This window comes from Podarcis tiliguerta, assembly GCF_965153285.1.
Source record: "Podarcis tiliguerta genome assembly, chromosome: 2".
NCBI lineage: Eukaryota > Metazoa > Chordata > Lepidosauria > Squamata > Lacertidae > Podarcis > Podarcis tiliguerta.
The window spans coordinates 16488764-16513046 of record NC_139535.1 but is presented as its reverse complement, the minus strand read 5'-3'; the positions used below and the strand labels follow the sequence as shown (position 1 = coordinate 16513046).

Below are 24283 nucleotides of genomic sequence, written 5' to 3'. Positions count from 1 at the left end.
AGATTGGAGCCACAGCCGAAAAAGCCCTGGCTCTGGTTGAGGCCAGCCTAACTTATCTGTGGCCCGGGACCTCCAAGATGTTTTTGTTTGAAGACCTTAAGGTCGTTCGTGTATTGCTTAAATCACTGTAATCCTAAAACTGAGCAAGACGTGCCCGTTTCTGGGCCTCGGGTGGGAAGCTGGGCAGCGAATTTCAGCCAAGGATGGCCCCTCACTTTTAGCTCCTGCCTGATCTTTCCTGCTTTCGCTGCTTTCCCCCTGCCTGACAGATACCGGCTGCACTTTGACCGGGAGAGTAGAGAGGAGGTGGAGCGGAGGAAAAAGATTGCCCGAGAGAAGATCTTGGAGCCTGCTCCAGAAGTTGAGACAGAGGTGGACATAGAAGACGTTTATAAGACTGGTTCAGGTGAGCAAAGGGGATCTGGCTAAGGCATTCCTGGGGAGTCTCGGCTGACAGGGGAAAATGCTGAAGATTTCCTCCCTCTGTAAAGCACTACCCCTCCTGGCCTCTGGAGGCAGCAGACAGTTTTGCCCTATGGAAGCACCATATGCAGGTGGTTTAAGAATGGGCCCAATAGGGGAAAAAGGGGATTAAGTATGAAAGTTCCCCGTATCACTAAACAGTAGGTTGATAAAGGGTTGCCACATTTTAAAGAGAAAATCTAGAGCTATTTTTTTTGGCCAAAGTTGTTGAGCTTTATTTGCGAAATATCCAAAAAACAAGTTTTTGAGCTATTTTTAATGGAATTCTCAAAAAAACAAACAAAAAACCATTTCTGATATGGGCTGCAATACACCCTGGATTTTCCCGGACATTTAAACTGATTTCTGAAAATTCCACCTGGACGCTATTGTTGATGGTTGAATCTCGGATATGTCCAGGAAATTCCGGACTTATGGCAGCCCTGGTTTGATATATATAACATTAATGTGACCGCATACAAGTTTAAAACTCCTTAACGGCCTGGCAACTTGCCATGTTGCCCACGTTTCATCGGTTCAGTAAGCCTCCCGTTCCCGTTCTTATCATTATGGCAGCCTTGTCCTGGCTTTCTGAAAGGCTTTATATTTCTTGGATTCTCCAAATGGTAGCCATCAGTGAAAAGCATCAATTGGAGTTGGAGTGATCAGGGAAGCTTCTTGATGTGAGATGTAGCTTTTTCCCTTAGAACTTCTCTCCTGCTTCTTGCAAGACATTGGCTATATCTTCCAACTGATCCTTAATCTTTCTCAGCACTGGATTTTCCAAAACGCCCGCCCTGGAATTATCAGATGACCAAGGACCAGCTCTTAGCCCGAGAGGAGAAGTGTTTTCGGGAATATCTCGAGAATATCTACAGTACATTCCCACCAAGCCAGCTGAGCTACTTTGAGCACAATTTGGAGGTGAGCCTTTAAAAGCCTTAAGAGGAAACTCAGGCTGAATGGTTCAGCTGTGTTGGAGCTGAGCGGGGTGATCTTTTCCACCAGTCCATTCCTTTCATGCAGCCAGAGTCAAGTGTCAAAAAAGGATTTGTAACTGGCTGTCTTGTGTAATTAACTTTGCTTTTACGGTTCAGGGTTTCAGCTATTTTGAGGCAAGAGCTGGGGCGACAAAGTGTTGTGTTTGTTTAGCCACATTCATGCCACGCCTTTAAAACACAACGATACCACTTTAACCTGTCATGGCTTCTCCCCAAGGAATTCTGGCTGCTGCAGTTTGTTAAGGGTGCTGAGAGTTGTTGAGATTCCCCAATATATTTCCCCTCACAGAGCTACAATTCCCAGAGTTCCCTCTGAAGAGGGACTGGTTGTCATAAACCACTCTGGGAATTGTAGCTCTATGTGAGGGGAATTGTGGGGTCTCCTACCAGCTCCCAGCAACCTTAGCAAACTACAGCTCCCAGAATTCCTTGGCAGAAGTCAAGACTGTTTAAAGAAGTATTGTAGTGCTGTAAATGTATGGTGTGAATATGGCCTTTGTCTCTGCAGCCCCCGGTGTAACTTGAGACCTGATCCAGCCTAATCCAATTTGGTGTGCTGTCTCCTACACTCTACCAAAAAGCTGTGACTAAATGCAGGTTGTAGCTAGATCATCAAACCAGCTCCTTTCTCTCCCCCCCCCATCCCTTTTTTGCTTAATGTTCAGTTCAACAGACAGAGTCCTGGAGAATGTGAAAGTTTGCTCACTATTTTATGACATTTACGCTGGCCCTTATAAAGGTATCGCGCCCAACTGCAGATTTTGGATTCCCCCCGCCTTATGAACCAGCACTGTTTCCTTTGCCTCCAGTCCTTTAAGAAACTATTAATACTAGTTGATGCCTAATTCTGTTTCCATGGATATTCGCTTCACATATTATGCCGTTTCTAAACAGGAAATGCTATTGTGCAGAAAATAGCATGAGAATCATGTGGCAATTGCACATGTGCATATTTCACTGGGTGTACAAGCAATGAAAAGGATGCAGTTGACAGCAGCTCCCCAGGATTCATGCACCCAGTGAGACAACATGTGCGATTTTCACACATGACAATCTAACACGCGGTTTTCATGCTTTTTCCTATGTGCTTTCATTTTTTCATTTTCTTTCTTTCTTTCTTTCTTTCTTTCTTTCTTTCTTTCTTTCTTGGGTTTTGGGTGCAGTGTAAACACAATGACATTCGCTGATTCTGCTCCAAAGTGCCAGTTAAGCCTTGGGGAGTTGTGATTGCTGGGATACCAGTCCTGACTCCAATTTGATTTCGAGCATTGTGACCCATGTTCAAAGGGGTCCTTTTAATCCGCTTAGGCCTAGTGTAATCTTACACAGGCCTTTTTCTAATCTCCTGGTTTCTCTTGTAGACATGGAGGCAGCTGTGGCGTGTCCTGGAGATGTCCGACATTGTGTTGCTCATTACAGACATCCGGCACCCAGTAAGGACACTTTGCAGTTCTGTTGATGACTGGTGGCTCGTTCTCAATAGACCTTGTTTGCGCAGACCTTTGACTTGGTTTCTCAGATCCTTTAATGCGATTTAACTAGCTAAACAGGAGGACAATTTCTAGGGCTGAGTCCATGGGCTGCTGCCTCCCCCCGAAAAAGTATTTTTCTACACGCCCCAAGTGTGGTCCTAGGGTAGCAATTTAATGCGAATTCCTAGCTAAGAGTCACTTAAGAATAAAATGGGGGAATCCTTCAGGAGCCCCATGCTCTGGGTCCTGGGGGCAGTGTCTCCCATGACAATGTGGAATGGCATTTTGTATAAAGTCACCCCCACCTGCCACTACATTCTGTTTCTTTAATATTAATTTTTATTTGGTTTTACAAATTAAAATTTACTTTCAGAATCACAGATAAAACAAACAAACACAAGATTCTCTCGAATCTTTAGACTTCCCTCCATGAGTTCCGTACTTGTCATTTTCTACTGCATATTCTAAGTCATTCCAATTATTTGATTGTTCATTACATCCAAAGTCCTTGTTACATTACAAGTGTTTATTTGAGTTCAATTGTTTACATTGGTAACTCCCAAATAAATCTCCCCCATTCTTTGTTAACATTTTGGTCTTCCTGGTTTCTGATTTTCCCGGTCATTTTTGCCATCTCTGCATAGTCCATCAACTTAAGCCTGTCATTCCACTCTGGTAGGGACCTTGTCATCTTTCCATCTCTGGGCCAAAAGCATCTTGCCACCTGTGGTCTAAACCACTGAGCCTCTTGGGCTTGCCGATCGGAAGGTCGGTGTTTCAAATCCCCGCAACGGGGTGAGCTCCTGTTGTTCTGTCCCAGCTCCTGCCAACCTAGCAGCTCGAAAGCACACCAGTGCAAGTAGATAAATAGGTACTGCTGCAGCAGGAAGGTAAACAGTGTTTTTGTGCGCTCTGGTTTACGTCACGGTGTCCTGTTGTGCAAGAAGCAGTTTAGTCCTGCTGGCCACACGACCCGGAAAGCTGTCTGTGGACAAACGCTGGCTCCTTCGGCCTGAAAGCGAGATGAGCGCCGCAACCCCATAGTCACCTTTGACTGGACTTAACCGTCCAGGGAACCTTTACCTTTACCTTCTAATCACATCTATGTCACAGAGAAGAATGAAGGAAGAAATATGTATTCTTAGCTCTCACTGTTCGGGACCTCTCACTTAATTTGGTTCTCCCTTCCCCAACCCTTCCTGCCCAGGTCATCAACTTCTCCCCAGCCCTCTATGACTTCGTGACTAAGCAGATGAAGAGGAACCTCATCCTGGTACTGAACAAGATTGACCTGGCTCCCCCATCCCTGGTGGTGGCCTGGAAGTACTACTTTAAGAGCCGCTTCCCCGAAATCCATGTGATCTGCTTCACTTCCTACCCGCAACAGGACCAAGATCCCAGCACTGGTATTTCCTTTTTCTTTTTCCAATAAATTGCGTTAGCGTTTATAAAGAAGAGATACAAAACTGATACCACATACATCATTTTTTAATCCAACGTAAATGTAAATGAAATCAAAAACATAGAGAAGAAGAGGAGAAAAGGGAAAGGAGGAGAAAAGAAAAGGAGAGAGAGAAAACAAGTGAAAACAATCAGAAGAAACAGACAGAAAAGAACTCAAAAGAGAAAGTAGAAAAGATAAAACACAGAAATTAAAGATCTGTTTTTTCGAAGCAATAAGTCAACATGTAAACACCCCCTTTGACTTCCATGCCTTCCTAAACTGCATGGAAGTCAAAAATGCTGCTTTGGTTGCCTGCCTCCCTTTTTCTGAATCTTTAGATCCAACTACTTTTTTAGGAAGAGGTACGTTCGCTCACACCCTTTACTTCCCTGCTGGGTGAAATCTTGGCTCCCAGGACTTGATTTTCTGGGTTTTCTCTCTTGTCAGTGTTTAAGAAACGCCGGAAGCGTCGAAAGGGCTGGAGCAGAGCCATGGGGCCCGATCAGCTGCTGAGCGCTTGCGAGAGCATCGTGGCTGGAAGAGGTGAGTTTGCATGCGTCACTCTGAGCTCTTGGCTTACCCCTTCGGAGTTTGTTTTACTCCAGGGCTAAAATTCTTCTGGAGGTCAGCACCTGTTGTTTGTTCTTTACACAAGGAAAACTCCCAGAACTCAAGCCACATTTTCTGATCCTGAAGCCTCTTTAGCCCAGGTGAATGGAACCTCAGAAATAAAGGAGAGGCACTCTGTGCCTCAGTTTGTATGTAGCACTGAGCCAAAGCATGGCTTAGCATGAAGGTGAAGGCTCCTGGAGAGATCGTGGCTGCTTTGTTCCACCTCTGCTACTGCTGCTGCTGTGCTACCGTGAGTTAAGCCACGGTTTGGTTTACTGTGACATCTGAACCTCTGCTCATGGTTTGTTTCTTTGAGACAAACCACAGGCCTGTAAACCAAGAGCAAACCTTGGTTACCAAACCATGGCTTAGCTTACAGCAGTGCAGCAGGGTCAGGACTAGAGCGGGAGCAGAGTAGCCACGATCTTCCCTCTGGGAAGGTAAAAGGGTAAAGGTTAAGTCCAGTCAAAGACGACTATGGGGTTGCGGCGCTCATCTCGCTTTCAGTCCGAGGGAGCCGGCATTTGTCCACAGACAGCTTTCTAGGTCATGTGGCCAGCATGACTAAACTGCTGCTTGCGCAACGGGACACTGTGACGGAAACCATTTATCTTCCCGTCACAGTGGTACCTATTTATCTACTTGCACTGGTGTGCTTTGGAACTGCTAGGTTGGCAGGAGCTGGGACAGAGCAACAGGAGCTCACCCTGTCTCAGGGATCCGAACTGCTGACCTTCCAATCAGCAAGCCCAAGAGGCTCAGTGGTTTAGACCACAGCACCACCCATGTACTTATGTGTTCACACTAACCCATGACTAACATAGCACATGGACCAGGCTTGTGTCTGCTCTAAGGTTCCCTCCAGCTAATCTAGGCATTGAGAGTAACACAGTCCCAACAAAGTTTTGATACGATATTTGTGCAGCCCAGTTTTCCTTCTCTTTCAAGCGGTAGTAAGCTCCACATAATTTCACCTGTGCTTGGATTTGTGCATTGGATTTCAGCCTTAGATTCCAAAACGGGTCGTGTGGTGCTGTTTGCATCACTGCTTGTTGTGGGTCTTTTTCTGGCATCTCTTTCCTCTTTTCTCCAGTGGACTTGAGCAGCTGGAAGGAGAAAATCGAGCGGGATGCAGCTACGTCTCACCTGCCGCTTGAAGACTCGGAGGAAGAGGACGACGATGACGAAAGCGCAGCTGTACTAGTGGAGCATCAGACGGATGTGGCCATGGAAGCCGGGGGCTTCTCCCAGGAAATCTATAAGGATGGAATCCTGACAGTGGGCTGCGTAGGTGAGTGCGCCCTCTGGTCAGGTGGACAAAGACATCCAGCTAGAAACTGCTGAGTGTCGACTCTTAAGTTGGGCCGCAATGGTTATATCAGTACAGTGGTACCTCGGGTTATAGACGCTTCAGGTTACAGACTCTGCTAACCCAGAAATAGTACCTCGGGTTAATAACTTTGCTTCAGGATGAGAACAGAAATTGTGCAGCAGTAGCGGGAGGCCCCATTAGCTAAAGTGGTACCTCAGGTTAAGAAGTTTCAGGTTAAGAACGGACCTCCAGAACGAATTGAGTTCTTAACCCAAGGTACCACTGTACTTGCTTAAGAAATAAGCTTTATTAAATGATTGCCTCATTTGCTGCTCTTTATATTATGTATGGATCAGCCTTCCTGAATGGGAACCTGATGACACAGTTCTCCCTTCCTTCAAATCCCTCCTCTAAACCCTCCTTTTATGTATGGCCTTTGGTTTGGTTTATCCTCATAGTCCTCATTTGTCACTGCAGCCAACATTTAGGCCTGCGGTTCTCAACCTGTGGGTCCCCAGATGTTGTTGGACTACAACTCCCATCATCCCTGAGTTCTGGCCTTGCTAGCTAGGGGTGATGGGAGTTGTAGTTCAACAACATCTGGGGACCCACAGGTTGAGAAAGGCTGCTTTAGGCAAATGCAGTGGTATCTGCCCACATTCCTTCCATCCTTTCCTTACCTCTCCCCCTCCCCCCCGCTCTGTTTCCCCACTTGCCTGTTTTGGATTTTAAAGCTCATTGGGAGTGAGGACCCACCTGCATTGCCTTTCCTTGAGGCCCCATAGGCAGCAAGGGCGCAGCATAAATAAACCAGTGGACCTTGTAGGGTATCTAATGCAGGACATGAGCATCCCCAACAAATGGCTTCCAGGCTCAGCTTGAAGATGTTTAGATTTTAAAGCTCATTGGGAGTGAGGACTTGCCTCACTGTGAGGCCCCACATGCACCAGTGGTGCAGCACAAACACATTTGGAGGTAGACCTCAGAGGACATCCATGACCAGAGCATCCACAACATACAATTGCCCAGCCTCTGCTTGAAGACCTCCAATACCTCTTCCTCCCTCACAGGCTTTCCCAACGTGGGCAAGTCCTCGCTCATAAATGGCTTGGTGGGCCGCAAGGTGGTGAGCGTCTCCCGCACTCCAGGCCACACCAAGTACTTCCAGACCTACTTCCTGACGCCCACAGTCAAGCTGTGCGACTGCCCTGGGCTCATCTTCCCCTCCCTTGTGGACAGAAAACAGCAGGTAAGTTTGTGAAGTAGGAGAGGAGACAAACGATCTGGGAGGGATTTATTGCTGGGACTTTGGGGGAGAGGGCGTGAGGTTGAACAAGGTGGGAGATGGTATTTGTGTTGTTTCTACAGCAGGGGGAGCAGAACTCAAAAGTCTGGTTGGTCTCACATTGGTTGAAAGGAAATCTCTTGTGTCTTAATCTGCTTCCACGGAGTAATACATGGGATCTGCAAGCCCTGTAACAGGTGTGCCCTTGTGCTCTCATTTTTAGATCCTGGCTGGCATCTACCCTATTTCCCAGATCCAGGAGCCCTACACGTCTGTGGGGTTCCTGGCCAGCCGAATTCCAGTCCAAGCCTTGCTCAAGCTGAAACATCCGGATGCCGAACATGGGAAACCTGAGCCCCCGTGGTGCGCCTGGGATGTCTGCGAAGGTAAAAGGGTAAACGAGGGTGCAGCGAGGGCATGGCGCTGCCGTTTAGCACAGGGTAGCCAACCCAGATGTTGTAGACAGGGTTTCCCAAACTTGGGTCGCCAGCTGTTTTTGGACTACAACTCCCATAATCCCTGACCACTGCTCCTGCTAGCTAGGGATGATGGGGGTTGTAGTCCAAAAACAGCTGGAGACCCAGTTTGGGAAAACCCTGCCACAGATAGCAACTACCAGCCTCACTCAGCACAGCCAATTGTCTGGGATAATGCAGGTGGGTGGGGTCCATGCTGGCAACCCTTGATTTAGGAGGAAGGCTGAGCATTGTCAATACGTCTGTGAACTCTGACACCATCTCTACCCTCTTTTTAGCCTGGGCTGAGAAGCGCGGCTACAAGACTGCCAAGGGAGCCCGCAATGACGTCTACCGAGCAGCCAATAGCCTCCTACGCCTGGCAGTGGACGGGCGCCTCTGTGTCTGCATGAGGCCTCCGGGCTACTCTGCAAGGAAAGGTACCTGTGGTTAAGGATAAAATAACCAAGCATATAAAAGCCTCACTTGAAGCAGAGTCAGCAGGGAAAGTCCTGTCTCACAAACCTATTAGAATTCAATGTCAACGAGCATGTAGAGAGAGGGGATCTGGTTGACATAGTGTACTCGGACTTCCAAAACAGCTTTTGACAAAGGTGCCTCAGCAAAGACTCCTGAGTAAGCTTAACAGTCATGGGATAAGAAGAAGAGGTTTTGTGGTGGATCAGGAATTAAGGTTAAGTATTAGGACTTGCCGATCAGAAGGTCAGCGGTTCGAATCCTCACGACGGGGTGAGCTCCCGTTGCTCGGTCCCTGCTCCTGCCAACCCAGCAGTTCGAAAGCACATCAAAGTGCAGGTAGATAAGTAGGTACCACTCTGGCGGGAAGGTAAATGGTGTTGCCGTGCGCTGCTCTGGTTCGCCAGAAGCGGATTAGCCATGCTGGCCACATGACCCGGAAGATGTACGCCGGCTCCCTCGGCCAATAAAGCGAGATGAGCGCCACAACCCCAGAGTCGGTCACGACTGGACCTAATGGTCAGGGGTCCCTTTACCTTTATCAGGAAGCAGAGAGTAGGAATAAATGGGCAGTTCTTTGAATGAAGAGGTAGAGAAAGTGAAGCCACCAAGGTTCAGCATTGGGACCTGTACTTTTCATAGCATCGTGGAGTTGGAAGGGACCCTGAGGGTCATCTAGTCTGCAATAAGGAATCTCAATTTAAAAGCATCCATGACAGATGGCCATCCAACGTCTGCTTTAAAACCTCCAGTGATGGAGGGTGCACAACCTCCCGAGGGAGTCCGTTCCACTGTCAAACAGTTCTTAGTGTCAGAAAGTTCTTCCTTATGTTTCATTGGAATCTCCTTTCTTGAAACTTGAATCCATTGGTTCAGGTCATCATCATCATCATCTAGTTACAGGTAGGTAGCCTTGCTGGTCTGCTGTAGTCAAAACAAAATAAAAAAATTCCTTCCAGTAGCACCTTCGAGACCAACGAAGTTTGTTGTTGGTATGCGCTTTCGTGTATCTGAAGAAGTGTGCATGCACACGAAAGCTCATACCAACAACAAACTTACCGGTAGTTGGTCTCTAAGGTGTTTACCTTTTTTAAGGTGCTACTGGAAGGAAGCATCATCAACATTGTCATCAATTTATACCCCACCCATCTGGCTGGGTTTCCCCAACAACTCTGGGCAGCTCCTAACAGAATATTAAAAACACTATAAAACATCAAACATTAAAAACTTCCCTAAACAGGATTGCCTTCAGATGTCTTACTGTCCTACTCTCCAGACCAGGAGAAAACAAGCTTGCTCCATCTTCCATGTAACAGCCCTTTTGAACTTGTTTGTAAATGATCTGGAGTTAGAGGTAAACCAGAGCTTATCTCCTGGGAATTACAGATTCGGATATTCCGCAAAAAATGAAGGGTATCTTTTTATACGCTACGGCGGCAGCAACAGTTCTTATCGCAGCAAAATGGAAGAGTATTGAAATTCCCTCTGTACATGAATGGATACAAAAGTGGACAGAATATGCAGAATTAGATCGTCTATCAGAAAAAATAAAGAATAAACGAAAACAGGAATTTGTTTCAAAATGGGAGGTTTTCAAAGAATATTTGAAATATAATTACAGTAGTTTAAATTCTGTTGCAGCATTTGAGGAATTCGAGGAATAGTTGCAAGTTAGACATGAGAGTTAAGGTAGATTAAGTTATGATAAAAGTGTGTATTGGCAATAAGTAATATAAAATTGAAATAAGGAATAGATGGGAGGTTGGGTCTATAGTGTTAAGAGCAACTTATGTTTTAATTTGTTAAAAAAAATTGTGTTTATTGTTATCCCTGTGTGTAATTTTGTATTTGTGTTTCCCTTTTTTGTTGCATTAATAAATAAAAAAATTAATTATTAAAAATAATGATAATAAACAAGCAGAGATTTATGAAGTGCTCCAAACGGACCTCTCCAAACTGAGCACATGGGTGGTAAAACGGCAAATGCAGTTCAGCGTAAACAAGTGTAAAGTGATGTGTGTTGGGACAAAATGTCTATATACAGTCGTGGAATCTGAAATTGAGACTTTCAGGAGACCGTTCCCCACACCATTTTACTTGAATATGAAATTTGCCACCTTAGTGGCTTTCACTGGGTGACCTTTGACCCTTGGCAATTCCTGTGATTCTGACAGTCTCCTCTCTCTCTCTCTCCCCTTCAGCCATGTGGGAACACCACCCTGAAACAGCTGAGATTGCCGCTTTGCAAGAGGCCCACCGCCATGACAGCAAGCGCAGCTCTGGGGAGGAGGAAGAGGAGGAGGAAGACGAAATCTCCAGCTCGGGAGAAGAAGAGGATGACGAGAAAGACCGAGATGCAGACGAAGAAGGCGAGGAGGAAGAAGAACCGCACTCGGCGCCCAAGAGCGGGCCTAGCCAGCCTGGCCCTTCTAGGAAGGGAAAGTTCGCTGGCCGGAACTTATTTGCTTTGCTTGGGGAGGATGAATGTTAGCAGCTTCCCCTGATGGACAGACTGAGAGGGGATGGATGGCTCTCTCCTCTCCCCCATTCTGCCCCCGTCCCCCCACCCCCACCCCATGTTCATTCTCAAGCTCCAGAGCCGCTGTATATCAATAAAAGTGATGTTTATTTCCTGGCCCACCTTCCATCACTGTGGGAGAGCCTGGGGCAAGGGATAAGAATGCAGGGCCGGCCTGACATCCATCAGTTGTCTGGCTCCGACAGCGGCCATACAGGCATTTCTGCAAAACTCAAAATCAGGACATGAAGGCGAGAGCCACCCTCTCTTTGTGACCCCACCCTGTCTGAGGAAATCCCGTATACAAATAGCCAATTCAATTTCCTAGCTGCCAACCTTTATGTGGCCAAAATGGAGCCCTTTCTCCAAGGAAGAGAGGAAGGTACCAGTAACCTTGAGGCATCTCCATTGGTTATGTATGTCCAATTTTTAGATGGGGGGAAAAGATAGCCAAACCACGCAATGAGAACTGCACATGGTCAGTGGATACCGAAAACTGGCTGTGGGGGTGGGGCGGTGGTGGACAGCAGGAATGGAAAACTGGAATCATAGAATCATAGAGTTGGAAGAGACCACAAGGGCCATCGAGTCCAACCCCCTGCGAAGCAGGGATGGAGAGGGATGGAAAGCAATGGAGCGTGCTGGAAAAGGGTAATGTTTTGGATCAGAAGCACTCGGTGCCTCAGCATTTTCTTCCAGGTTTTTACTGGACAGGCTGCTCTGGTGCTTATCACTGGAGACAGAGAGAGTACCTTGCCTTAAACTTCTTCTCAATGCCAGCATCCACCTCCCATCCATATATGACGATTGCTGAGCCTGATGGGGGTTGTAATTCAGCAACATCTGGAGGGCCAGAGGTTCCCACACTTACTTGCAGGCTCCGGCCTAAGACCGAGTTCATCAGAGTTGGGTCCTTGTTAACTAAGAGTGCCGGGGATTATGGGAGTTGTAGTCCAACAACATCAAGGGACCCAAGATTGAATGACACCGGATTGTAGGACATATTGTTCCAGTCCTGGGTCTTGGGAGGAGGCCACACGTATACCACCTTGAGTTTCGTGATGAAGAAGGGAAGGATATGGCAGCAGAAAATAGAATGTTTCTTAAATAAATCAAGGCTCATGGTTGCGTTTTGCTGAGCCCTGCTATATAGGCCGCAGGACTCTGCCTCATGTTGGATTTTGGGCAGGGGGGAGGTGTGTTGCCAGGACACTGTTTTGACCCAGCTTGCATTATTTCTGTATAAAGAATGTAAATCATTTTAACTGATTTTAATAGCATTCTGATATTGCTTTAAACTGCCCAGCAACACCTTCAGGTCATGTGGGTTTTCCTTGTTGATTCCAGTATCCATCCGGTCAAGACCAGACCCAGAGCCAGGGACAGTCTTCAAACAATGATTAATCCTGCCTCCTCGGTAATGACATGGTCTGGTCTTAGCGTAACTCCTCCTCCTGCCCATGATCACTGAGATCAGATGTCCCAGTGCATCCCCCACAATAGAACTTGCACCAGCCATTCTGTTGGCTGGGGCACACTCCCTGATGCAGCCCTTAAAAACAAAACACAAACTATACAACCAATAAACAACAAAAAAGAAAAACAAAACAGTTATACTCAAATTAATCCTGAACCAGATATCCACCCCCCAACACAGCAAAAAAAAAAAAAGGGGGGGGAGAAGAAAAAAATTAAAATGCCACCAACTGCTTAAGGGCATTTTAAAACACAACATACACTCATTTCTATAGCATGTGAGCCTTTGTGTCAGTGTCAGGTAAACAGGTATTTTGTTTTTATTGGCGGTAGGAGAGACCAGAGTGTCCAGGAGGTTTTTGGTTGCAGGATATTCGTCAAAGCAATGCCCAATCTCTGTGGTGTTTCAGAGTGACCCCCAAGTGGTTATTTACACATGCGAGGGATCCATTGCCTGCTGCAGTCAACATGTGGCAACCGTGTGCGCCTAAACTCCTGGGAGGTAGAGACCCAAATCTGGACCAAGACAAGGGGACGGCAGATCTCTAGCTAGGGATTGACCCAAGCTCCTTCTGCCCGCTGACCAGAAAAGCCATATCCCCCACCGAAAAAAGCCCACCCTGAGATTCCTTCTCCTTTCACTCTCCAGTTTTACAAAGGCAAACTCCTATTAGGCAAAGGTGGGTTGCAGAACTTCTAACAAAATTTTGCTTTTAAAAAAATTGTGGTGGTTCTCTCATTGCGAATAAGTGAGGTTCATAGACCACAGAATCATAGAGTTGGAAGGGACCAAGAGGGTCATCTAGCAGAACCCCCTGCAATGCAGGAATCTTTTTGACAAGGTGGGGCTCGAACCCACAACCCTGAGAAACTCATGCTCTACCAGCTGAACTATCCCAGGACTCAGATCAAATTCAGCCAGTGGGATTGCAAACGATGAATCGGGAGCAAAGCTTTTGTATGAATATATTACCTCAAGTTATTCTGATGCTTCCAAATGCACTGGTAAAAGAAATTTTCAGATTGAACAAGTGGTATCATCATCATTATTCCCCAGCCAATTGGGGCAGCTTCCAGCAAAATATAAAAACATAATAAGACATGAAACATTAAAAACTTCCTGAAACTGCTTCTTTGAGAGAAGCCGACAAATTTAGGACAGATGCTCTATATCAACTCAATGACAGGGAACCAGGCAGAGGGCCTTCTTGGTAGCGGCACCTGCTCTGTGGAACGCTCTCCTGTCAGATGTCAAGGAAATAAATATCTATCTGACTTTTATAAGACAGCCCTGAAAGCAGCCCTGTATGGAGAAGCTTTTAATGTTTGATGTTTCATTAGTTTTTAAAAAAATATTCTGTTGGGAGCTGCCCTAGTGGCTGGGGAAACCCAGCCAGATGAGCAGGTATAAATAATGTTGTTGTTATAATATTATTATTCTTATGCTTAATTGAATAGCAGTTCCTGGAAGCCGCTGGAGGGGAGAGATGCTCTTGGGCTCCAATCCTCCATGCAGGCTTGGCCACCATGAGGAGACAGTCCTGAGATTCCTGCATTGCAGGGGGTTGGACTCGATGACTCTCAGGGTCCCCTTCCATCTCAACGATTCTATGATTCTAACAGGGTGCGGGACTAGATGGGCTTGATCAAACTACAGGGCTCTTCGTGTGGTGTGTGTGTGTGTGTGTGTGTGTGTGTGTGTGAGAGAGAGAGAGAGAGAGAGAGAGAGAGAACCTTCAGGAAGAGGCCCCTGTTTCTTATTTGCAACTAGGATGAATCAGCTGCAATACCCCCACACTTGACCCACCGCTTCCCTGCCTGCTTTCTCTCCACCCCGAACCCCAGTTCCATGGTTATTGCATTGCATTGCACACCCACACCCCACAAAGCTTGCTGCACCCCGAGGCGCTTTGCACTCAGCGGATTCCTTGCAGGACAAGGGCAGTGCACGACCGCAGAGGGGGCGGGTCAGCTGTTCCGCTTAAGCCGGGCCCCCTTTCCCAGGTCAGTAAGGAGCAGTCCCACCTTCTCTTTCTCTCTCTCTATGGCAGCTTGCACTCTCTGGCTTTAACCCTTAAAGCAACGAGCATCTGTTCCCTATACTCGAAGCCCAGGTTCCCCCCCTTCTCTCCCGATTGGCTGGGTACTGCAATTATCCCACCCCCGGAAATATCCTGCCTCCCAGGTGGGGGCTCCCATTCCCGCCCCCGCTGCCCAGGGTCGCTGCCACCATCGCCAGGATTTCGGGTGAGTGCAAAGCCAGCGGCGGGGAAGGAGGGAAGGGGCTTGGCAAGGGGTGGGGGTCCAGGATGAGAAGCCCCGGAAAAGGGGAGAGGGTTGGGTATTGCAGACCAGGCATACCATAGTAATAATAATAGTAATAATCCCCTCCCCTCATTTTCTGGATTTCCTCAGCCACACTGAGCGGCTTCCAACAAAATAAGAAACACCAAAAACATCCAAGTCTTCTGTTTTGTAGAGGAGATGGGGACATGGATTGCTGGATGGCAGAGGAAGAAAGAGGAAAAGATGGCGAGGAAAACAAAGGCAGGGGGGTCCTGGCAGGAAGAAGGAAGGGCTGAGGCCTTCTCCAAAGCAGCTCTTTGTTTCTTGAACTCCTTGCATAAAGTAGTGGGGGCAGGGCCGGATTGAGGTTTGATGAGGCCCTAAGATAGTGGAGGTAATAGGGCCATTTATATGCCCAGCTGTCCTTTGTCAACAACAAATTGTCACTACTTTTTGTGTTGAATATAGGCTGCATGGTAATTTATGGACCTAATAGGTATCTAAAACCATTTGCACATAAGAGAGTATGCATTTTCTCAAAGTAATTGTTGAACTGAAATACAATTATGAAGTATATTAATAGTGAAATAATTATTAAGCTCTAACTTAAAATGATTTTGTTATTCATAACTAACTTAATAATGCAAACACATTGGCATATGGCAATAACAAAAGTTCCTTTAGAAACACAATTTATAAAGACTCCTAATCTAGTCCTAGAAAATTGCTATAATAATAGGTGTAAATATATGATGCAAACTACTATTATAATAGCATTATTAATATGAAATTAATTGTTATAGCCTGTACAATGCAATTGTAGCTAATACAATGCATTTTTTTATATAAGTATCAATATTACCATAATAGTCCACATTCTTCATTGGGATAGCAGACCTTGGTACCCTGTTACACTTAGTGAGTGTAAAAGACAGTATTTCTAGTAATATGTCACATTTATAAATAATACCAATACTATACACACCTGTACATAAAAATTAATTTACAGGACTAATTGTATTAATGCATCTACCCAATACCCATTCAATTGTATAATTTTATCATGATTCATTGTGTACTGTGTATACAAACAGTACACAAACATGATCTAAATTACAATACTTTCTTGCCTTTGCCAAAGCAAAGTCACTGACGATATCATCAAATGATAAACTGCTTAGCTTGTCACTTTCTATGTACATGAGGCTGAAGTAACATAATTTATCTTGAGACATTGTTGTTCCAAATTCATTTTTTATCCTCTTCAGCTGAGAAACGGATCTTTACAAATGGCAATTTGCAATCATCCTTCAAAGGAACATTCTCAGAATTGCTTCTACATTAGGGAATGCTGATTGGACATTGTTGTTGTTGTTTAGTCACTTAGTCGTGTCCGACTCTTTGTGACCCCATGGACCTTAGCACACCAGGCACTCCAGTTTTCCACTGCCTCCTGCAGTTTGGTCAAACTCATGTTAGTAGCTTTGAGAGCACTGTCCAACCATCTCGTCCTCTGCATATAAGTTAAATAAGCAAGGAGACAATATACAGCCTTGTCATACTCCTTTCCCAATTTTGAGCCAATCAGTTGTTCCATATCCAGTTCTAAATGTTGCTTCTTGTCCCACATAGAGATTTCTCAGTAGACAGATGAGGTGGTCAGGCACTCCCATTTGCATAGTCAATGAAGAAGAAGTAGATGATTTTCTGGAACTCTCTAGCTTTCTCCCTAATCGAGCGCATGTTTGCAATTTGGTCTCTGGTTCCTCTGCCCCTCCAAAATCCAACTTGTACTTCTGGAAGTTTTCAGTTCGCATACTGTTTAAGCCTGCCTTGTAGAATTTTAAGCATAACCTTGCTAGCATGTGAAATGAGCACAATTGTGCAGTAGTTGGAGCATTCTTTGGCGCTGCCCTTCTTTGGGATTGCGTTGTAGACTGATCTTCTCCAATCCTCTGGCCACTGCTGAGTTTTCCAAACTTGCTGGTATATTGAGTATAGCACCTTAACAGTATCATCCTTTAAGGTTTTAAATAGTTACGCTGGAATGTCATCACTTCCACTGGCCTTATTATTAGCAGTGATTTCTAAGGCCCATTTGACTTCACTCTCTGGGACATCCATATCTTCCTGGTATAATTCCTCTGTGTATTCTTGCCACCTCTTCTTGATGTCTTCTGCTTCTGTTAGGTCCTTACCACTTTTGTCCTTTATTATGGTAATCTTTGCACAAAATGTTCCTTTCATATCTCCAATTTTCTTGAACAGATCTCTGGTTTTTCCCATTCTATTGTTTCCCTCTATTTCTTTGCACTGCTCATTTAAGAAGTTCCTGTTTCTCTCCTTGCTATTCGCTGGAAGTCTGCATTCAATTTTCTGTATCTTTAACTATCTCCCTTGCATTTTGCATGCCTTCTGTCCCCCGCGGTTTTTAAGGCCTCATTGGACAACCACTTTGCTTTCTTGCATTTCCTTTTCATTGGGTGGGTTTTCATTGCTGTCTCCTGTATGATGTTCCGAGCCTTCAGGTTCTTCAGGCACTCTGTCCACCAAATCTAAATCCTTAAATCTGTTCTTCTCTTCCACTGTGTATTCATAAGGGACTTGATTTCGATTGTATCTTACCGGACCAGTGGTTTTCCCTACTTTCTTCAGTTTAAGCTTGAATTTTGCTCTAAGAAGCTGATGATCTGAGCCACAGTCAGCTCCAGATCTCGTTTTTGCTGACTGTATAGAACTTCTCCATCTTTGGCTGCAAAGAATACAATTCATCTGATTTTGATGCTGCCCATCTGGTGATGTCCATGTGTAGAGTAATCTCATGTGTTGTTGGGAAAGAGTGTTTATGATGACCAGCTTGTTCTCTTGACAGAACTCTATTAGCCTTTGTACTGCTTCATTGTGAACTCCAAGGCCAAACTTACCAGTTGTTCCTTTTATCTCTTTGACTCCCTACTTTAGCATTCCAATCCCCTAGGATGAGAAGAACATCCTTCTTTGGTGTCAGTTCTAGAAGGTGTTGTAAGTCTTCATAGAACTGGTCAATTTCAGTTTCTTCAGCAGCAGTAGTTGGTGCCTAAACCTGGATTACAGTGATGTTTAAAGGTCTTCCTTGGATTTGTTTCGAGATCCTTCTATCATTTTTGAGATTGCACCCCAGTACAGCTTTTGCCACTCTTTTGTTGACTATGAGGGCCACTCCATTTCTTTTACGGGTTTCTTGTCCACAGTAGTAGGATATGATAATCATCCAAACAAAATTCGCCCATTCCCGTCCATTTTAGTTCATTGATGCTAGGGTGTCAATATTTATTCTTGCCATCTCATTTTTTACTACATCCAGATTACCATGATTCATGAATCTTACATTCCAGGTTCCTATGCAATATTTTTCTTTGCAGCATTGGACTTCCCTTTCACTTCCAGGCATATCCGCAACTGAGCGACCTTTCGGCTTTGGCCCAGTTGCTTCGTCAGCCCTGGATCTACTTGTACTTGTCCTCCGCTCTTCCTCAGTAGCATGTTAGATGCCTTCCGACCTGTGGGGTTCATCTTCCAGGCAGTGATCCATGAAGGACACGGTCATTAAATATTACTTGGTACAGATCCTGATGTGTCAGATTATCATGCTCATGGCTTTGACTTTTTAATGTATTGATGAAAATGGTTGAGTTCTCCCACAAGGTTCATGTCCACATCTTCAGGATATGTTTGGCTTAAAGCATTAACGTCTTCACAAATCTCTTCTTTTGCAGCATCTAATTTTGTTAAGAATGAAATAATAATAATAATAATAATAATAATAATAATAATAATAATACCCCACCCATCCGGCTGGATTTCCCCAGCCACTCTGGGCGGCTTCCAACAAAAAAATAAAAATACATAAAATCATCCATCTTTAAAAACTTCCCTAAACAGGGCTGCCTTCAGATGTCTTCTAAATGTCAGATAGTTGTTTATTTCCTTGACATCTGACGGGAGGGTGTTCCACAAGGGCAGGCGCCGCCACCGAGAAGGCCCTCTGCCTGGTTCCCTGTAACCTCGCTTCTCGCCAGAAGGCCCTTGGCGCTGTACCTCAATGTCCGGGTTGAACGATGGGGTTGGAGATGCTCCTTCAGGTATACTGGGCCAAGGCCGTTTAGGGCTTTTAAGGTAAGCACCAACATTTGAATTGTGCTCAGAAACATACTGGGAGCCAACATGGGTCTTTCAATACCAGTGTTATGTGATCTTGGCGGCTGCTCCCAGTCACCAGTCTTTTTTGCAGCATCATTGTATACTGATGCCCTTTGTGCCAGATTTGATTCTAATGCATCCATCGCAGGTATAAATGCTTTGATTCTGAACTTGTTTCCTGGCTCAAGGTTCTCTAAAGCTTCATCTTCATCCTCACCTATATGCCTCCTTATAGATCAGCAGTTCTCAACCCTTGGGTCCCCAGATGTTGTTGGACTACAACTCCCATCATCCCTGAGCTCTGGCATTGCTAGGTAGGGGTGATGGCTGTTGTAGTTCAACAACATCTGGGGACCCACAGGTTGAGAAAGGCTGTTCTAGATCTTCTTCTGCTTTTCTTGTAATCAACATCAGGCAATTTGTCCTTTGCCTGTTCTTTAAAATGATCAAAAAGATGTCTGGAATCAAGTTCCTCCATTTTATTAAAAATGTTTGTGGCTTGATTACTTGTTTCACCCTTCTCTGTGGTATCAATATGCAGCCAGTGCAATGCAGAAATTATTCCATTGTAACTGCCAAGTTCTGCACTTGTGGCCCTTGAATGAGTTTCACATCTAGTCTTTGGCAAAAACTTTGGAACTTTTTTTTTAAAAAAAATTATTTATATTCAGATTTTATAACAAATTTTAGCATAATCAAAAATTTAATTTTTTCTGTGTATAAGACTGTGTATAGGTGTTCCCCTCCCCCCCAAAAATAGATTTAAAATTGGGGCTCGTCTTATACACGGGTAGTGCTGAGGGGTGTTTTCTTAATTTGGAGTCCCTCCATGGGACGTCTTATAGACAGAAAAATACGGTACATTTTACATTCCAATTTACACCCCCCCCCATGACTTCCCCCAACTTCCCTTTCTGGGTTATTGTTGTTAAATTGTTTAGTCGTGTCCGACTCTTTGTGACCCCATGGACCTTAGCACACCAGGCACTCCAGTTTTCCACTGCCTCCTGCAGTTTGGTCAAACTCATGTTCCTAGCTCTGAGAGCACTGTCCAACCATCTCGTCCTATGCATATAAGTTAAATAAGCAGAGAGACAATATACAGCCTTGTTGTACTCCTTTCCCAATTTTGAGCCAATCAGTAGTTCCATATCCATTTCTAACTGTTGCTTCTTGTCCCACATAGAGATTTCTCAGGAGACAGATGAGGTGGTCAGGCACTCCCATTTCTTTAAGAACTTCGAGACCTTGGTACAATCTTGATACAAATTTCAAAATATGTACACAAAACCAACAAAAAGACTCACAGGTTTATAGTGACACCAGCTTTCCTAGTCAAGAGCCCACTTTGTCAGCCCACAAAAGCTTAGACCATAATATATTTATGAGCCTTTAAGGACTGCAAAAGATGAATAAACAGAAGCATAGTTAATCTATGGACTTCTATCCTACTGGAAACAGTGACGGCCAGCAACTTGGATATCTTGGGGGGAAAGGATTAGGCTGGTGTCTGTGCTCTGTCCTTGCGGTCCTAGGCAATAATGCTTCTTAATATTAGTTTCTGGAAAGCACAGGAGGGCAGAGGGCTCTTGGGCTGAAATCTTGCTTGCTGGTTTCCTACAGGCTTCTGCTTGGCCACTGTGAGAACAGGATGCTGGACTGGGTGGGCCTTTACCCAATGCAGCAGGCTCTGTTTAGGTTCTAAGATATTGCAATATTTTTACAGTTACATGTGGCATAAGAGCACTTCAGTTTTACTTCTTACTCGTAGGAGAGACTTGTATTGGAGCCTGAGATCCTTTCCTCACTTGAAAAGGAAAAAGACAGATGTGCCTTAAAAGCCAGTTCCACTGTAGATCTCTACTATAAAATGATGCTGCTCTCTTAATTGTGAATGGAGTGATCATGGGTTTCTCTTGCCATTATCTCATCATTCCTAAAAATTTGGAACATGGAGAGGACAGTGGAGAATGGAGAACGCGTGAAAATAAGAGAAGGTGCACATGGGAATTGATGTATGTTCAGTTCTTTCTTGTCTTTCTTAAAAGTCTAACAGGATTCTCTCCCTCCCCCCAACTCCCAAACAGGTCAGGAAGATGATGGTCAGGATTCTACGGAGCCATCTGTGAATTCATTGGGAAGAACAAAGAAACAGTTTAAATGCAGGGAATGTGGAATGTGCTTTAGTCACTGTGGAAAAATGAGGATACACCAACAAACTCACACAGGGGAGACACCATTTCAATGTATGGAGTGTGGATGGAGCTTCAGTCACAGTGGAGCCCTCAGAAAACATCAGCGAACTCACACTGGGGAGAAACCGTTTAAATGTATTGAATGTGGAAAGAGCTTCAGTCAGAACGGAACACTTAGAATACACCAACGAACTCACACTGGGGAGAAACCATTTAAATGTATTGAATGTGGAAAGAGCTTCAGTCAGAATGGAGCACTTAGGAGACATCAACAAATTCACACGGAGGAGAAACCATTTAAATGTATGGCGTGCGGAGAGGGGTTCAGTCACAGTGGAGCACTTACGATGCATCAACGAACTCACACTGGGGAGAAACTATTTGAATGTATTGAATGTGGAAAGAGCTTCAGTGAAAGTAGAAACCTTAGAATACATCAACGAACTCACACTGGGGAGAAACCATTTAAATGTATTGAATGTGGAAAGAGCTTCAGTCAGAATGGAGCACTTAGGAGACATCAACGAACTCACATGGGGGAGGAACCATTTCAATGCATTGAATGTGGAATGAGCTTCAGTCGTAGTGCAGAACTTAGAATACATAAACGAACTCACATGGGGGAGGAACCATTTAAATGTATTGAATGTGGAAAGAGCTTCAGTCATAGTGGAGATCTTAGAATACATCAACGAACTCACACGGGGGAGAAACCATTTAAATGCTTTGAATGTGGAAAGAGCTTCAGTCAAAGTGGAAACCTTAGAAGACATCAACGAACTCATACGGGGGAGAAACCATTTAAATGCATTGAATGTGGAAAGAGAAGCAGTCGTGGTGAAGACCTTAGAATACATCAACGAATTCATACGGAGGAGAAACCATTTAAATGTATTGAATGTGGAAAGAGCTTCAGTCGTAGTGGTGCCCTTAGAATACATCAACGAACTCACACGGGGGAGAAACGATTCAAATGCATTGAATGTGGAAAGAGCTTCAGTAGTAGTGGATACCTTAGAATACATCAACGAATTCACACGGGGGAGAAACCATTTGAATGCATGGAGTGCGGAAAGAGCTTCAGGCAAAGTGGAAACCTTAGAATTCATCAACAAACTCACACGGGGGAGAAACCATTTAAATGTGTTGAATGTGGAAAGAGCTTCAGTCAAAGCAGAAACCTTAGAATACATCAACAAACTCATACAGGGCAGAAACCATTTAAATGTATGGAGTGTGGAAGGAGCTTCAGACAGTGTGGAGACCTTAATATTCATGAGCGAATTCACCCAGGTGAAAAGCCATATCAATGTATGCCGTGTTGCACTCAAGTTTCACTCTTTACTTCACATAAAGAAACTCATAAAGGCGGAAATCAATTTTAAATGCATGGAACCCGTGTGATGTTTTGGTGTTTGTATTTAAATTTGTATACACATATATATGTATTAAAGTAATGAAGGTCACATATACTTGATATAGAAAAGAAGTTGCAAGTTGTTGCTAGATTATCCAGGGGGAGAGTGTGAATCTGGAATGTTCAAGGTGTGTGATGAATCTGTTGAGTTTTGACCTCTGCCCTTCACTGCCAAAATGATGGGCTGCCCTTGTCTTGTGGATCAGCATCTGTCTGCTTCAGGGAAATGGGGTACCTCAGATGTTGGGAAACAACGCCCATAAGCCTCAGCCCATATGGCCAAATTGATGGGAGTTGTAGTTGAAAAGCTTAAGGGTTGAAAATCTCATGTGTCTTACAACTTTTCTTTATGAATAATTATAGGTAAAACCTTTGTTGATTCAGAGCTCATTTTTAGCTCCAAGGAGCAGCTGGTCACTTCTGCTTTATAAACAAACCCAAATATATTGACACACTTTACATTAAAACCAAATTTCAGAACAGAGACAAACATTTTTTTTTTTAAAGCCCCTTTTTTTTCTTTACAAACCATTATCTTCTCAATCCAAGATTTGCTTTTCATATGTATAAAAATACTTGGTTAGCAAGGGGGTACAGAAATAATAATAAAAAAGCTACAATAAAAGCATTATCAGCATTTAAAAAGAAATGCTAGTGGGTGTTCAAAGCGTTGAGTTACAAATTAAGGCAAAGATCAACCATTTCTTCTGCAAGGTGTTCCCCATCCAGTATTTCCCAGCTTCTGCCTTCTGAACTGTTCCTCTGCAAACCACTGTTCCAAATCTATACAGTCCTCCTGCTCCTGGGAAGATTTAGGGGGAGGTGCCCACGAATGCGCCTCAGTGCAGCTCTCCTCAGCTGGGTCCCTGGTTAGGTTTTGGTTTAGGGGGGCAAGCATGGGCCTGGCCTTTGGGTGGGGGCGAGGGGAGAAGGGAAGAGAAGTAGAGGGGATGCTTCTTTTTCTGCGCAAGGCTAGTTCTTGTTTCTCCCAAGTATGTGCCTTTAATCTGCGAGTGTGCATTTAGCAGGAGTGTATCCCTTCGTCTAGGAGTGCAAGATGATTCAGAATGCCTTAGAGCGAAATGCGTGTGTCGCATATGTTAAGTTGATTGCAGCCTTTTTTAAAATTAATATTCTTTATTGACTAAAAAAATTGCATGTCTATACAAACATCATGTACAATCTCTTAACAGGTAGAAAAAACAAAATAATAGAAAATAGAAAATTCATAAAGAAAGAAAAAAATAAAGAATTAACAAAGATAAGAAACCAAGAAATAATAGTAAGGAAAAAAGACAAAGTTATTTACATAGTAAAAGTTCTCAATGACACAATCCTTCCCATCCTTCTCATTATACTGTTTGACATAACATTCTTTTTTACACAGGCTTACCTTATATAATACCATTTCTTTCTGCTTTGTATACATTCCTTTGATCTTTTTCTTTACAAATATCACTCAATTTCTGCTCATATGGAGTTATTTGTACAGTAAAGTTTTACATAATTCTTAAATATTATCCATTCTCTAGTTGTTTTTTGTTTCCATATTCCTCTAACTGATCTCGTCAGTTTTGATAATTGTAGATATTGTAACATCTGCCAATCTGTAATCTCTGGGAGCGTTTCATTTTTCCAGCTCCTTGCTATAAGGGCTCTAGCTGCTGTTATATCATACATAAACAATGATCT

At 44.3% G+C, this 24283-nt stretch overlaps 3 protein-coding genes across 4 annotated transcripts in view; all 3 read left to right on the top strand.

Annotated features, from left to right (window-relative positions):
* GNL1 (G protein nucleolar 1 (putative)) overlaps positions 1–11155 on the top strand; it is a 30593-nt gene extending 19438 nt beyond the window's left edge. Inside the window, exons 3-12 of the mRNA XM_083425534.1 lie at positions 270–406; positions 1235–1386; positions 2825–2896; positions 4143–4341; positions 4827–4922; positions 6085–6282; positions 7374–7552; positions 7812–7974; positions 8343–8483; positions 10722–11155. Coding sequence (XP_083281660.1) covers positions 270–406; positions 1235–1386; positions 2825–2896; positions 4143–4341; positions 4827–4922; positions 6085–6282; positions 7374–7552; positions 7812–7974; positions 8343–8483; positions 10722–11011 — 1627 coding nt within the window. The 3' untranslated portion in view covers positions 11012–11155. The remainder of the gene's footprint in view (positions 1–269; positions 407–1234; positions 1387–2824; positions 2897–4142; positions 4342–4826; positions 4923–6084; positions 6283–7373; positions 7553–7811; positions 7975–8342; positions 8484–10721) is intronic.
* A 2233-nt stretch (positions 11156–13388) lies between these two features.
* LOC310672941 (uncharacterized protein) overlaps positions 13389–24283 on the top strand; it is a gene marked incomplete at its 5' end in the record, with an annotated part of 173689 nt that continues 162794 nt past the window's right edge. The window contains 2 exons of the mRNA XM_083430624.1: positions 13389–13435; positions 14296–14628. Of these exons, the coding sequence (XP_083286750.1) occupies positions 13389–13435; positions 14296–14628 (380 nt within the window). The remainder of the gene's footprint in view (positions 13436–14295; positions 14629–24283) is intronic.
* LOC310670613 (uncharacterized protein) lies at positions 14622–24109 on the top strand. Of its 2 annotated transcripts, none has more exons than XM_083426204.1 (2): positions 14622–14761; positions 21067–24109. In XM_083426204.1, the coding sequence occupies exon 2, from the start codon at positions 21156–21158 to the stop codon at positions 22557–22559; it is 1404 nt and encodes a 467-aa protein (XP_083282330.1). In that variant the 5' UTR covers positions 14622–14761; positions 21067–21155; the 3' UTR covers positions 22560–24109. The 2 variants fall into 2 exon arrangements, with proteins under 2 accessions (XP_083282330.1, XP_083282331.1); XM_083426205.1 differs by lacking the exon at positions 14622–14761 and adding an exon at positions 19974–20230.